This window comes from Carcharodon carcharias (genome assembly GCF_017639515.1).
Source record: "Carcharodon carcharias isolate sCarCar2 chromosome 36 unlocalized genomic scaffold, sCarCar2.pri SUPER_36_unloc_1, whole genome shotgun sequence".
In the NCBI taxonomy this organism is placed as follows: Eukaryota; Metazoa; Chordata; class Chondrichthyes; order Lamniformes; family Lamnidae; genus Carcharodon; species Carcharodon carcharias.
This window is the reverse complement of record NW_024470726.1, coordinates 377,576-393,422: the sequence shown is the minus strand read 5'-3', so window position 1 is coordinate 393,422 and position 15,847 is coordinate 377,576. Positions and strand designations below refer to the sequence as shown.

General features: G+C 52.3%; 1 protein-coding gene across 1 annotated transcript; it reads right to left on the bottom strand.

Moving 5' to 3' along the window:
* Positions 1-3,065: 3,065 nt before the first annotated feature.
* On the bottom strand, positions 3,066-13,538 carry ssr2 (signal sequence receptor, beta). Its single transcript, XM_041181658.1, has 6 exons — positions 13,393-13,538; positions 10,427-10,584; positions 9,169-9,267; positions 8,473-8,581; positions 6,122-6,199; positions 3,066-4,729 (listed from the first exon to the last, which is right to left on the bottom strand). The coding sequence occupies exons 2-6, from the start codon at positions 10,582-10,584 to the stop codon at positions 4,619-4,621; spliced, it is 555 nt and encodes a 184-aa protein (XP_041037592.1). The 5' UTR covers positions 13,393-13,538; the 3' UTR covers positions 3,066-4,618.
* Between the last annotated feature and the right edge of the window lie 2,309 nt (positions 13,539-15,847).

Sequence of the window (15,847 nt, the reverse complement as noted above, 5' to 3'; positions counted from 1 at the left end):
ATCAAGCTCCTGTGAAGCTGCTCGACGTTAAAAGGCGCTATATAAATGCAAGCTGTGGTTCTGAGAGTCACTTCTGCCAGTAGATAGATCATCACGAGCTCCAGCTTCCCATACTTTTGCACCCCAGAGGGAAACTCACTTTCGCGGGCAGGGGCTAGGTGGCCTGGAAGCTGGTTCGATTGAAGCCTTCGGAAGGGAATTAGACTGTTTTCTGAAACAGAGTCTCTCCTGCCTAAACAAGTTGGGCGCACAAGATGGCCGCTGGCACCCGCCCGCACATGTCAACTTGTCCGGGTGTAACGCAGGAACCCAAGGACCTCATTTGCAGGTGACACGGTGCTGGTTGGATCTTATTCAGATCCTGAAGCCGGTCGGCTAGTGCCTAAGCCCCATGGGGGGTGGGCAATATGGGCACAGCATCCAGAGCCTGGGTGAAGGGGGAAGAGGCTGCGGAGTCTGGGTGAAGGGGGAAGAGGCTGCGGAGCCTGGGTGAAGGGGGAAGAGGCTGCGGAGCCCAAGTGAAGGGGGAAGAGGCTCCGGAGCCCGGGTGAAGGGGGAAGAGGCTCTGGAGTCTGGGTGAAGGGGGAAGAGGCTCCGGAGCCTGGGTGAAGGGGGAAGAGGCTGCGGAGCCTGGGTGAAGGGGGAAGAGGCTGCGGAGCCCAAGTGAAGGGGAAGAGGCTGCGGAGCCTGGGTGAAGGGGGGAGAGGCTGCGGAGCCTGGGTGAAGGGGGGAGAGGCTGCGGAGCCTGGGTGAAGGGGGAAGAGACTCCGGAGCCTGGGTGAAGGGGAAGAGGCTGCAGAGCCTGGGTGAAGGGGGAAGAGGCTGCGGAGCCTGGGTGAAGGGGGGAGAGGCTGCGGAGCCTGGGTGAAGGGGGAAGAGGCTGCAGAGCCTGGGTGAAGGGGGGAGAGGCTGCGGAGCCTGGGTGAAGAGGGAAGAGGCTGCGGAGCCTGGGTGAAGGGGGAAGAGACTCCGGAGCCTGGGTGAAGGGGGGAGAGGCTGCGGAGCCTGGGTGAAGGGGGGAGAGGCTGCGGAGCCTGGGTGAAGGGGGAAGAGACTCCGGAGCCTGGGTGAAGGGGAAGAGGCTGCAGAGCCTGGGTGAAGGGGGAAGAGGCTGCGGAGCCTGGGTGAAGGGGGGAGAGGCTGCGGAGCCTGGGTGAAGGGGGGAGAGGCTGCGGAGCCTGGGTGAAGGGGGAAGAGGCTGCAGAGCCTGGGTGAAGGGGGAAGAGGCTGCAGAGCCTGGGTGAAGAGGGAAGAGGCTGCGGAGCCTGGGTGAAGGGGGAAGAGACTCCGGAGCCTGGGTGAAGGGGGGAGAGGCTCCGGAGCAGGTGATTCAGAAACCATGTGGAGGCCGCCCACCGCCACACTCAAAAACTGGGAGAATGGCTTCAGGATCCGAAGATGTGACCGGGAGAAGCCCCGGAACTGCAAACACAGGACCCTGAGGTGGCATTCCAGAATTGTGGCCGTCACTGGGCGTGGATCAGAAGCCTCCTCCTCCCTCCGCCATCCTGATCCCCAGCTCCATTCCTCCTCTCCGCCCCCACCGACTCAAAGGACAAGAACAAAGAACAAAGGAAATTACAGCACAGGAACAGGCCCTTCGGCCCTCCAAGCCTGCGACGATCGTATTGCCCATCAACTAAAACATTTTGCACTTCCAGGGTCCGTATCCCTCTGTTCCCATCCTATTCATGTATTTGTCAAGCTGCCTCTTAAACACCACTATCGTACCTGCTTCCACCACCTCCTCTGGCAGTGAATTCCAGACACTCACTACCCTCTACATAAAAAAAAACTTGCCCCGCACATCTCCTCGATAGTTTTCTCCTCTCACCTCACACTCACTCAAGAGGTGAGGCCATTTTTTTATTAAAAAAAGCTGTTTGATAAGCCCCTCTGCTTCTGCCCACTCCGGCCGCTCTCAATGATGTCGCAGAGTAAAACAGTACAACCGTGCGTGCGTGGTGTTGGCAGGGAGCACAGTCTACCTGCAAAGGAAGAACGTGTGGGCTCACGGGGCGAAGGCTGGCGTTGGCACCGGGTGAGTTGTTCTTTCGGAGTGTGGGGGTGTGGACACGATAGGCCAAATAGCCACCTCCTGCGCCATGACACTTCTGTGAAATAGGTTGAGGCAGATTATCAAATAAAGGGAGAAATTGCCTTCGTGTGCCTGACCTGCTCAGTGGGACTTCCATGGCCATCGTTTGAAGACAGTTACCACCCCCCCAACCTCACCTTCTGACCTCAGGATATCAGTCTGAAGCATCACCTGTGTTTCCTTCCACCCTGCCACTGCTGCCTTACCGTTGACCAGAGACTGAACTGGACCAGCCGCATAAATACTGTGGCTACAAGAGCAGGTCAGAGGCTGGGAATTCTGCAGAGAGTAACTCACCTCCTGACTCCCCAAAGCCTGTCCACCATCTACAAGGCACAAGTCAGGAATGTGATGGAACACTCTCCACTTGCCTGGATGAGTGCAGCTCCCACAACACTCAAGAAGCTCGACACCATCCAGGACAAAGCAGCCCCGCTTGATCGGCACCCCATCCACAAACATTCACTCCCTCCACCACCGACGCACAGTAGCAGCAGTGTGTGTACCATCTACAAGATGCACTGCAGCAACTCACCAAGGCTCCTTCGACAGCACCTTCCAAACCCACAACCTCTGCCATCTAGAAGGACAAGGGCAGCAGACACATGGGGAACACCACCACCTGGAAGTTCCCCTCCGAGCCACTCACCATCCTGACTTGGAAACATATCGGCCATTCCTTCACTGTCGCTGGGTCAAAATCCTGGAACTCCCTCCCTAACAGCACGGTGGGTGTACCTACACCACAGGGACTGCAGCGGTTCAAGAAGGCAGCTCACCCACCACCTTCTCAAGGGGCAATTAGGGATGGGCAATAACTGCTGGGCCTGGCTGGTGACACCCATCATCCCGTGAGTGAATATGAAACAAACCTGCTGGGCGCTGCAAACATTTCCTGCTCCCAGCAGCATTTTACTTTTGTAATGATGACTTTCAAGGTCACGTTTCAAAGAGGATTCCAAGGCAGTTTTATTTTTAAGACTGTTTTATTAAAAAAAACCCTTCTCCCAAATGTACAATAAGCAGATGTACAACCCTGTTGTACTAATAGGGGCACAATGGTTTAAAAATTAAGACTTGGAAACAGCATCTGAACTCCACAGCAACATAACAGACAAAAAAACTCACCCTCCAGCATCTGGCCCTGGAAGAGGTCAAGTGTTTCGTGGCTCTGTAGCTCTTTCACTGCTTAAGGAAATCCTTGTTTACATATAATAGTTTGGTGGTACAGAGCTTGAGTAAAGCTGAATAAAAAAAGAGACATGCTGTCAAAGCTTTTCACCTGGGACTCATCAGGACAGACTCAAGAATAATAAATTTCAAAGACAGCAACAATTGACGCTGCATGAGGAACAGGATGCCTACCAACCAATCAGCACCCTGTTTCTCATGCAGGATCAACTGTTGCTCCCTTTGAGATTTGGTATTCTTGCGAATCCGTCCTGATGACTGCAAGACGAAAAGCTTCGACAGCGTGTCTTCTTTTCCTGGGCATTGCGAAAACCCTCGTTGCCCATCTTTACAGAGAGCAGGGGGATCCCACAGTCCCTCAGATCTGAAACCGAAAGGAACACCAGGTCAGGCTGAGAGAAACGTGGAGTAAAAGCAGCTGACTGACACAGCCACAAAGTGACTCCGTCCTGGGGCTGAACAAAGCCACTTCCCCGGAGACAGGAGCGCGGGGGGTGGGGGGTGGAGACGAGGAGGAGCACAGCAGTAACCAGAAACGTACCATAGGTGGGTCAGTGTAAGAGGTCAACCTTTCTTGTGGCCCTTTGCAGAGAGAAGGGCAGTTCCCACAAGTGGCAGTAACAGACAAACACTGCTGGAAATGCACAGTGTGACTGTTGGTGAGCGATTTAAGGTGTGTGTGTGTGTGTGTGTGTGTGTGAGGAGAAGGGGAGGTTAAGGTTTCAGGAATAGACCCTGCTCAGTTATTGTTTTGAACCATGTCCACAGAGGGAAGCCCATGGAAGTGAGGAACCCAATGCCAAAAGCTCCACAGGCTAACTGGCCAAGAGTTTTTTTTTTATATAAGTTGCTTTTAATATCAAAACGCAAGAAACTTAGGGAAGCAAAGCTGGTTGGAACAGCAGAGTATCTTTGCAAAGATGGCTACCGAACTGGGAGCCACAAACCTAAGGGGCTGGGCTACAGCACCACCGCTGGCAGGAGGGGTGTAATTACAGCGTGACACGTTTACACTGGAAATTCCCATGCTGGAGGCTGGACAGAGCTTGCTCTCTGCATTCTCTGCAATTCAGATTCCCAGTTCTGCGAACTTGCGGGAAAATACATTTGATGAACGTTCTCCTGAAAATGGAGTACAAGGGTCAAAGGTCAGACAACCGGGTCACACGAGCTTGGTGAGCAACTTCAATCCTCGCCGGCCTCCTCCTCTTAGCGTATCCAGTCTAAACAATTAACATGCCCAAAGGCCTGACGTTTGTTGGAATGAAATCATTGTGGCCCCAGCGTACAAGAGGGAGATGAGCCTCTTCCGACCACCGCGTTTTGAGCTCAGTTCTTTTTCGTTTTGGCTGTGTCGTATTTCCGCTTGCTCGAGTACCACAGCAGCAGTGGAATTCCAATGGAAGGCAGGGTCATGACACCAAAGGCCGCCCAGTCCAACTGGAGAAGAATTTTTGAACACAGAAAACAACACACTTAGATCACAGGATTGTACCTCAAAACCCGGGAAAATCCTGACAAGCAAAGCTGGTTGGACGAGTGCAGCAACTCCGCAATATTGACTAAGATGCCGGGAGACACAAACCTAAAGGCACTACAGCACCGCCACAGGTGGGAGGATGTAATTACAGCGTGACACGTTTACATAGACAAGAACAAAGAACTGGAAGAGGCCATTTCACCTCTCAAGCCTGCTCCGCAATTCAATAAAATCATGGCTGACCTGATTGTGGTCTCAGCTCTACATTCCTGTCTGCCACCCCGCACCCGCGCATAACCCTCGACTCCCTTGTCGATCAAAAATCAAACTCTGTCTTTAATATATTCAATGACCCAATCTCCACTCCTCTTTGGGGAAAGAGAATTCCACAGATTAGCAACTTTCACCAAAGAAATTCTTCCTCATCTCCATCTTACATGGGAGAGCCCTTACTTTTAAACCGTGCTTCCCAGTTCTAGACACCCCCAACGAGGGGAAACATCCTCTCAGCATCCACCCTGTCAAGTCCCCTCAGGATCTTACATGTTTCAATAAGATTGCCTCTCATTCTGCTAAACCACAATGGGCATAGGCCCAACCTGTCCTCGTAAGGCAACCACGCAATTTACATTATAAATGTGGACACATGAACTTATAATAGGAATGCTCATAGATGCGTGATTTAAATATTAATAGGTGTCACATTTTGTTTTAAAAGAGCGTCGGGAATTTTTCTTTTGAAGGTTTAAGGCACTCCAAGTTGTTATTACTTTTTTTCCTTTTTGAGCCAGTTTTTTTTCCCCTAAAGCAGAAAGCAAAACTATCCTGATCCCATACCCCTGCATTTCTTCGACTTGTATAGAAAAGGGATCCTTTTTGGGTAATCCCACAGTTACGTATCCCCCCCTTTTAGACTACAGACACCTGCACATCTCCAAGTTTTTCCTTTCAAACGTAACATCTTTACTAAAAACCATACAGCAAGTGACGTTGATCGGAGGAGGAACAGCGATGACCAAGGCATGGGGGAAACTCGTCCAAACTCTGGTATTGTCAGGTGATCCTTCAGAACCATCCGGACGGAGTGAGGGATTTAACATTCCAGCTGAAGGACTGCACCTCTGGCAGTGCAGCACTCTGGCTGGCATAGGCATGGGGGGTGGGGGTAGAGGAAAGCAGTTGAGATTATGGGCACAATCCCTGGAGTGTGATTCCAGCAGCTTATATTCCGAGTCAGATGAGAGAGAGAGAACATTACCCACCACGTGCAACAAGGCTCAAGTGCATCCAAGAAAGGTTAAGATATTTAACTCGATTTCCCTGAAGGAGTCACAGGAAAGGCTGATACTCACGTAATGGGGCGAGAAGCGCCTATCAAATTCTCTCTGGGCCAGGATGCCGCCCTGCCCTGGAGCACTGGTGTAACCCACCTGCAGACAGAGAGGCACAAAGCTTAATAAAAAGGTGGCTCGCACTCAACCACCCATGGCTCATACCACCATGTTTCCAGTGTGAGACACTCTAAGGAGGAGAATACAGAGCAGGCTTTGATATCCATCAACTGAGATATATATATATATATACACACACACACACACACACACATACACAGAAGAGAAAGCGAGAGAGAGAGCAGCTTCTGATCTTCCGAGCTCTCTGAAGGAACCATTGCAAGCATGCTCCTCCATCGTAGGCCGAGGACCTCCTGACATATCTGTTCACCTCCTGACTCCCCAAAGCCTGTCCACCATCTGCAAGGCACAAGTCAGGAGTGTGATGGAATATTCCCCACTTGCCTGGACGAGTGCAGCTCCCACAACACTCAAGAAGCTCGATACCATCCAGGACAAAGCAGCCCCGCTTGATTGGCACCCCATCCACAAACAGTCACTCCCTCCACCACCGACGCACAGTAGCAGCAGTGTGTGTGTACCATCTACAAGATGCACTGCAGCAACTCACCAAGGCTCCTTAGGCAGCACCTTCCAAACCCACGACCACTACCACCTAGGGCAGCAGATAGATGGGAGCACCACCACCTGGAAGATGGGAGCACCACCACCTGGAAGATGGGAGCACCACCACCTGGAAGATGGGAACACCACCACCTGGAAGATGGGAACACCACCACCTGGAAGATGGGAACACCACCACCTGGAAGATGGGAACACCACCACCTGGAAGATGGGAACACCACCACCTGGAAGTTCCCATCCCAAGTCACTCACCATCCTGGCTTGGAAATATATCGGTCGTTCCTTCACTGTCACTGGGTCCAAATCCTGGAAGTCCCTCCCTAACAGCGCGGTGGGTGTGCCTACACTACAGGGACTGCAGCGGCTCAAGGCAGGAGCTGAACACCACCTTCAAGGGGCAAACAGGGATGTGCAATAAATACTGGTTTTACCAGTAACACCCACATCCCATGAAAGAATTTTTTTTTTAAATCCTTTAAGGCAGCCTATCCATGCAAACATTTGCAGAGTACTGCCCCTTAAACAAGGCATAACTGTTCGAAGAACCAGTCTGACTAACCGTTATCTTGTTACACTGTAGTTGATGGTCCCTCCACCTACTTCTGTTAGCGTTGCCCCTCACTTACTCGTTCACGACTGACCCTGTGACTGTCACTTGTGTGAACACCGTGTATAACTGGGCACAAAGCATAAGGCAAGCCAGGCAGCCCGCTCAAGGAATTTCCATGCTGTTTATAACGCAAGGTCGGCTGCTCCAAGATGCAAGGAGGTCGATTGTTAGCCCTTAACTCCTCAGCATGTCGAAGGTACAGGCCTGCAGCATGACCAATACACAGGGGTGGAAACAGTCTCCCATCTATCCACTCTATCCAAAACACTCCTGAATTTGAACACACGCTCTTCACCTTCTCCGAACACAAGGGGACAATCCAGCTTCTCTAGTTTCCCAGCTAATGAAACTGGTTCCTCACTTTTTCTGTTTAAGGGCAGTATTAACAGCTGCAAATGTCTGTGCAAATGGACAGTCTTCAAAAGGATTTGCTTTTATTCTTTTACGGGGTGTGGGTGTCACTGGCTGGGCCCAGCATTTATTGCCCATCCCTAATTGTCCCCTTGAGAAGGTGGTGGTGAGCCGCCTTCTTGAACCGCTGCAGTCCCTGCGGTGTAGGTTAGGGAGGGAGGAAGTTCCAGGGTTTTGACCCAGCAACAGTGAAGGAACGGCCGATATATTTCCAGTGGTGAGTGACTTGGAGGGGAACTTCCAAGTGGTGGTGTTCCCATGCGTCTGCTGCCCTTGTTCTTCTAGATGGTAGAGGTCGTGGGTTTGGAAGGTGCTGTCGAAGGAGCCTTGGTGAGTTCCTGCAGTGCATCTTGTAGATGGTACACACACTGCTGCTACTGTGCGTCGGTGGTGGAGGGAGTGAATGTTTGTGGATGGGGTGCCGATTAAGCGGTTGCTTTTTACTGGATGGTGTGGAGCTTCTCAAGTGTTGTGGGAGCTGCACTCATCCAGGCAAGTGGGGAGTATTCCATCACATTCCTGACTTGTGCCTTGTAGATGGTGGACAGGCAAGTGAACAGACACGTCGTGAGGTGCTGTTCTACCCTACACCCTCTCCAAGGCCTCAAATGGAGCTCACAAAGTGTGACTCCCAAGGCTGGACACCATTTTCTGGTTGAGGCCTGGCCAGCGATTGATAACATTTAAGGGTAATTCCTTCACTCACCACCACCTGACTCCCTTCCTGGGCGAGGTAGGAGATAGTTGCAGAGGTGAAGTTGAAGTATCCGGCTTTCAGCGGTCTCAGAACCACTGTGTGGGTGACGTTGCTGGCTCTGTGTAGAACTGAGTTAAGGAAACAGATAGACACCTACACACAGAGCGCGCACACAGTCCTAATCAGCAGCTTTTACCATAATAGCAAAAAAGAAAAACAGCCTCAGTTTTTTTCCTCTTGGACCTGGACAGATTCACATTTAGCCAGCCCCTGCCATAGTCTCAGGACGACCCAAAGTGTGCTATGGCCAATAAAAGACTTTGAAATGTAGTCACTGAATGGTAGGAAACGCAACAGCCAATTTTTGCACAGCAAGGTCCCACAGCTCGCCTCTCTCAAGGTGCGGCGCTCCCTCAGTACTGACCCTCCCACAGCGTGGCGCTCCCTCAGTACTGACCCTCCCACAGCGCGGCGCTCCCTCAGTACTGACCCTCCGACAGCGCGGCGCTCCCTCAGTACTGACCCTCCGACAGCGCGGCGCTCCCTCAGTACTGACCCTCCGACAGCGTGGCACTCCCTCAGTACTGACCCTCCGACAGCGCGGCGCTCCCTCAGTACTGACGCTCCGTCAGTGCGGCGCTCCCTCAGTACTGGCCCTCCAACAGTGCGGCGGAATTAACCTGTAGGTTTACTGATAAAGGATACGGAGCAATCCGGTCCCATTTCACGGTCAACATTCCGGACACAATCCCAAAGTCCTCCGGCGGGAAAGAGTCATCGCTGAGTTCCACATCTAAGGCAGCACTAATGGGAACAGATACATTCCAGATGATTGGGTCAAGGAAGTGAAAATAGAGAAATGCTTCCCCTGCCTCCACCAGCTCCTTCAGCCGAGTTGCTATTCTACACATACAAAGCCAGGCAGCGAGCATCAGCTGAAAGACTGGAGCAGCATCTTTCAGGACATCCCACAGCATCAAAATGCGGCCATTTTGCGCACAGAATCACAGAATGTAGGTCTGATTAAATCAACTTTTCTTTTTTAATGTTTGTCAAAGGTTAAATAATGGCCCCGGGACACCCCAAAAGTGTCGCCTTCCAATAATGGCCATGAAATCTTATGCACCCACCCAAGGGGGTAGACATGGCCCTCGGTTTAACATCGCATCCAACAGAAGACACATTGAACAGTCCGGCGTTCCCTCTGCCCTGATTCTCCGACAGTGCTGCCACTATCCCCCTGCAGTGCTGACCTGCTGGCAATGCGGTCAGCACTCCCTCAGCACTGACCTGCCAGCCCTGACCCCCCAGCATCATAGCCGGCACTCCCTCAGCACTGACCCTCCGGCACCGTGGCCGGCGCTCCCTCAGCACTGACCCCCCCCCCCGGCATTGTGGCCGGCGCTCCCTCAGCGCTGACCACCCACCCCCGGCATCGTGGCCGGCGCTCCCTCAGCACTGACCCCCCCCCCCCGGCATTGTGGCCGGCGCTCCCTCAGCGCTGACCACCCACCCCCGGCATCGTGGCCGGCGCTCCCTCAGCACTGACCTGCCAGCCCTGACCCCCCGGCATCATAGCTGGCACTCCCTCAGCGCTGACCCTCCGGCATCGTGGCCAGCACTCCCTCATCGCTGACCTTCCGGCATCGTGGCCGGCGCTCCCTCAGCGCTGACCCTCCGGCATCGTGGCCGGCGCTCCCTCAGCGCTGACCCCCCCCCCCCCCCGGCATTGTGGCCGGCGCTCCCTCAGCGCTGACCCTCCGGCATCGTGGCCGGCGCTCCCTCAGCGCTGACCCTCCAGCAGTATGGCCAGCGCTCCCTCAGAACTGGCACTGGGTGAGTCGGCCTGTGTTTTGACCTCAAGTAGGACCCGAGCCCACAACCTCGTGACTGAGAAGCGACAGAGATCCACACTGAGCCACTAGACAACATAAGGCTTGGCAGGGTCACGTGGATATATTACCTGGTACCGACGTTGTAGATGTTGTACTGCAGTGTCAGGTCGCGACCCTCCACTGCGTACTTATTGAGCAGGGACTTAGAGGCTAAAAGCCTCGCTCCTTCATCGCCATTGACAGAAGTGAAGAGCACAATACACACGCTGATCAGGAGCAACCTCATCTGTGGGGAAATCAAATAAAAATGAACAGCCACATAAATTTAGCAGCACACTGGAATGTGTCAGGGTTTACGCTCTACATGAGCTTCCCACATCACCTTTTCTCAAATTATTCGTTCATGGGACGTGGGCATTACTAGCATTTATTGCCCATCCCTAACTGCCCTTGTTCAGAGGGCATTTAAGAGTAAGCAGACCAAAAAAGGATGGCGGAGTTCCTTCTCTCATTAGTGAACCAGATGGGTTTTTACAACAATGGATTCTTGGTCATCATTAGATTTTTAATTCCAGTTTTTTATTGAATTCAAATTCCACCATCTGCCACGGTGGGATTCGAACCCGGGTCCCCAGAGCTTTAGCCCGGTCTCTAGATCACCAGACCAGTGACAATATCACTATGCCACTGCCTCATCTCACCAAAATTACCTTCTATTCCTCCCCCCCCACTCCCACACCCAATGTTTGTATCCAGCTTCCCTTTGCATATTTGCAAATACAGATCATGTTGGACAAGGTGAGGTGTGGTGAGTATTTTACATGGAAACGGTTAAATCAACAAATGGACTGTCTGTTGTGACAGGAACCAAAAGAACAAACGCGCAATAAAAGCAGCTTCTCGGTCCAGGTCTCTCATCTCTCACACACCGAACTTCCCTTGATTTTAAAGTGATCCTCCCCTTTCTGGATCTCTTCGTGCGCCCTCCCCACCCCCTTGAAATCCATCTTTGACGACTCAGGCACTTTGGGAAGCTATGGGATTAACACTGCAATAATGGTCGTGTCCCAAAACTGAGGCAGGACAGCACCACCAGTGGCAGGGAGGGTGCAATTACAACGTGACAAGTTTACATAGTAAATTCTCATTACAAATTTGGATCTGGAAGGTGTAATAGGGACACACTAATATATTATTATATTAGAGATTAATAGACATATCAATAGATATGAATGTACCAATGCATTAAAAAGACCCAGTGACAATAGATACAGATTTTTTTTAAACAATAACTTCTAGCTTAATCGCCTATTCCTACTTTATCCACTCCTATCCACAGAATCCTATAGCACAGGAGGCCATTTGGCCCATCATGCCAGTGCTGGCACTTTGAAAGAGCTATCCAATTAGTTCCAGCCCTGCTCTCCCCTTTCCCCCAAAGCCCTGCAAAACTTTCTCCTTCAAATATTTATCCAATTCCCCTTTTGAAAGTTCCTATTAAATCTGCTTCCACCACCCTTTCAGGCAACACTTTCCAGATCACAACAACACACTGCGTAGAAAAAGAAAAATTTGCCTCATCTCCCCCTCTGGTTCTTTATCTAAAATCTATGTCCTCCAGCTTCCCACTGAGCCACTACTGGGAACTGATTCTCCTTATTTTCTCTATCAAATATCTTCATGATTTTGAACGTCTCGATTAAATCTCCCCCTTAACATTCTCGGCTTTTCCACTCTCGCCACATTCAGTTAATCTCATCTGCAAGGTCTGGAAAGGGTGGTAGAGGCAGAAACCCTCATAACATTTAAGAAGTATTTGGATGTGCACTTGCGATGCCATGGCATACAAGGCTATGGGCCTAGTGCTGGAAAATGGTATTAGAATAGTTAGGTACTTGTTTGACCAGCGCAGACTTGTTGGGCCGGAGGGCCTTTTTCTGTGCTGTAGACCTCTATGACTCTAAAGGGTGCCTGATATTGGGATGCAGTTACCCCCGCTGAGGGTAAACAGTAATGGATAAAAGGTGCAGCACAATCTCCTTGCCCTTTGTGGTCTGTTACATTATCCACAAAGCCGAAGGTTCCAGTTTTACTTGTGAAAATTGTCCTGCCCCCACCCCCCCCCACCTTCAAAATATTTGCTTGTGAGCCCCATACAGGAATATTGGAGCAGGAGATGACCATTCAGCCCCTCAAACCTGCCCCACCATTCAATTCAATTATGGCTGATTGTCTACCTCAACACCATTTTCCCACACTATCCCCATATCCCTTGGTGCCTTTAATATCTAGAAATCTATCCGTTGCTATCGCGAATATGCTAAATGACTGAGCCTCCACAGCCCCTTGGGGTGGAGATTTCCAAAGATTTACCACCCTCTGAGTGAAGAAATTCCTCCTCATCTTGGTCCTAAATGGCCCACCTCGTATTCTGAGACTGTGTCCCCTGGTTCTCGACTCCAGAGCCAGGGGAAACCTCCGTCCTGCAATTACCCTGTCTAGAATTGCATACGCTTCAGAGACCACCTCTCATTCTTCTAAACTCTAAAGAATACAGGCCCAGTCTCCTCAATCTCTCCTCATTGGACAATCCCGCCATCCCAGCAACAGGAGCTCGGCTGCCCATTAGAATTTTTGTTTGCATTTAGTTCATATTTGCCTCCCTTCTGGGGGCAACTTGCCCCCTTGGAGGGGCAGATAATTGCCTGGCTTCCCACAATGCCTCCCTTCTGGGGGCAAATTGTCCCTTTGGAGGGGCAGATAACTGCCTGCCTTCCCACAATGCCTCCCTTCTGGGGGCAAATTGTCCCCTTGGAGGGGCAGATAACTGCCTGGCTTCCCACAATGCCTCCCTTCTGGGGGCAAATTGTCCCTTAGAGGAGCAGAGAATGGACCCTTTGAACCCTGGCCCTTCAACCCCATTGCCCTAGTGCCGACGTGTCCATCGCCCCCGCTTGCTTTTTCTCTCTCTCTCTCTCTCTATAGCCGCCCCCCTTTTTAAGCCCCTCTGACAATGAGCAACTTGGAATAGGGATCCAGTCACCCTGAATAAAGATAAATGGGGGCAGTTCCCCCTGACCAGCCACTCACTCACCCTCTCGAGTCCGCAGCCAGGAGACACGCATGCGCCAGCTTCCAGTTACGTCCCACCTTGCGTCGTGACGTCATGTCCGCGACCTCAGGAGGGCTTCAGGTTATTTTCCTTGCTCAACCTCGAAAGGAAAATCTCTCTCGCACTCCCCACCCCCGGGCCTGACATTCGGCCGGAGAGTGGGGGGGGGGGGGGGGGGGGGGGAATCTTTACCGGCCGTCGAAGCGAGACTCCAGCCCCCGCGCAATGTCTTCTGGGAGTTGGAGTTCGCCGACCCGGCTATCCGCGTTTAGGGACGGTGAGGATGGACCTACATTTCCCAGAATGCACCGTGTTGCAACGCGGGGGCGGGGACGAGGGAAAGCGGAGACACGTCACTTGAGTCGAAGGACAACCAATAAAGAGAGGCCACGTTTTCGCCTGCCGGCAATGTTGGTGGTGAACACTTTGTGGGCGGGGTTGGGTGGTTTGATTGACGGCAACGTCGACACGTCATGTATCGTGGCGGAGGGATGCTTTGGTTGGCAGCTATGGCAGTGACGCCACCGATAGGGGTGGGGCGATGGCTTGTTTGACAGACATGGCCTGATCGGGTAAGAGCAGTGACTTGGTTGACAGTTGATTGACAAAACTGATCGGGTTTGATTGACAGCTATGGCGGTGACGTCACGTCACTAGCGGGTGGGATGTTGATTTGATTGACAGCTGGAGCAGTCACCTCGCTGACTAGTGACGGGGTGTTGATTTGATTGGCTGCTCCGGTAATGACGCCACTCGACGAGGGTAGGGTGTTGACTTGATTGACATCGTTGGCAGGTGCCGTCATGATCGGGACGGGGGTGGTGGTCCGGTGGTTTGATTGACAGCTATGTCGTTTGCGTCATGGCAGATTTAATTGACAGTCGGGCCCCGCCCCCTCGTTCTGCAGGCGCGGCCGGCCAGGTGCTGGAGCTGACGGAGCTGGAGAGTGGGCGGAGCAGGCCTCTGGGGGCGGGGGCGGGGCTCTGGAGCAGGGAGGGAAGTCAGGGCCAGTGGCCGGCTGCAGCCTCACCTCAACCCAGCCACTGTGATCACGCGAGCGGCCACTTTCCGCAGGCTTGAGGCCTAAATCCAAAAAATTAGCATTTTTGATCCCCATGCAGCTCCACTTTCAATTCATCAGCAAAACCTGATTGGACTGCGTGGCAATTTTTTGCACATATTTCCCATTCTCATCACTCAATCTCCTTGCATTTGGGAGTTTTTAAAAAAAACTACAAACATTTGTAAAGCTGGGAGCTCTCTCTCTCCACCTGCTGGGTGAGGGATGTTTCTTTGTGCCCCACGAGTTTCTCTGCTGGGTCAGGATGGTTCCAGCCTGCCCTGCTGGATTTGGCCTCAGTACCACAGATTTAGGGAGGGGAGAGTGGGATCAATCAGGGCTGCTACTCCTCATTGCACTGTAATGCCCCCCTCATCCTCTCCCCTCCCCCTTCCCGCTCCAGAGTCATGGGGTGAGAGCAAGTTTGCATTTGGGTGTGATGCACCCTGTGGTCGAATTGCTTGTCGAATTAGGCTCCTGTGCCTGCAGGGTTGGTGTGGGCTTTGCTGAGGGCTGCCAAGGGAGGTTTTCCCAGCCAACCTAAGCTCTCATACTGGGCAGCGTCCTGCGGTTTCAGTCCCTATGTCGGAGGGAGAAGGGTACTCGGAAGACACAGTCACTCAGGTGGTGGGGGGAGGGACACGGCAGTGGGGCGTCCTGCTGTGCATCTCCCAAAGGCTGAATCCAGAGTGTTGGGACCCCCCCCCCCCCCCCCCCCCCCCCCCCCAGTATGAGGGAGTGCATGCAGAACCCGTTTCCTGTGGTATCCGAAGCCCTGGGCAGACTTGCCACTCTTGTGCATCTGGGTGTATACCATGCCTGGGGTTCATAGCTGTTCCATCGCCCTGTGTCGCTCCCCCAAACGTTGGAGTTATTGCTGAGAGGAGACTGGAGTGGTCAGCTCCTGTCCACAGCTAGAAGTATCCGAATATGGAGCTTTGGTGAGACCACCCCTGAAGCACCGTGTATAGTTCTGGTCTCCTTACCTGGGGAAGGATATACTTGCCTCAGAAAGAGTTTAACAAAAGTTCGCTAGATTGATCCCTGTGATGAGAGGGCTGGCCTGTGAGGAGAGGGGGTTTGGATGGGATGGGCACTTTACAGCCTTCTGGTCTCAACATTGAGTTCAACAACTTCAGACCATGAGTTCTCCCCTCCATTTTGATTCTTCCCATCCCCCCACACTCCACCAGCCCCAAGGGCCAGTCAGTATTTCGTTCTCATGTTTTTGCTTTGAAACAGCACTGCCCTTTATGCCACTGTTAACACATTCTGCTATTTCGCTCCCAGACAGTGCTGATCTTCATCCTGCTATTAACACTCACTCTGGACCAATCCTTTGCTTCTTTTATACAATCATTACCACTCCCTTCGCCT

What these genes read in the sequence shown, in the direction of transcription:
- ssr2 (XM_041181658.1), bottom strand. Translation starts at nt 10,584, where the DNA reads ATGAGGTTGCTCCTGATCAGCGTGTGTATTGTGCTCTTCACTTCTGTC. An exon ending in AGGAAGGGAGTCAGGTGGTG is followed by an intron (nt 6,200 to 8,472) that starts GTGAGTGAAGGA and finishes CTCTGTCTGCAG; the next exon opens with GTGGGTTACACCAGTGCTCC. An exon ending in GGCGCTTCTCGCCCCATTAC is followed by an intron (nt 4,730 to 6,121) that starts GTGAGTATCAGC and finishes ATTCTTCTCCAG; the next exon opens with TTGGACTGGGCGGCCTTTGG.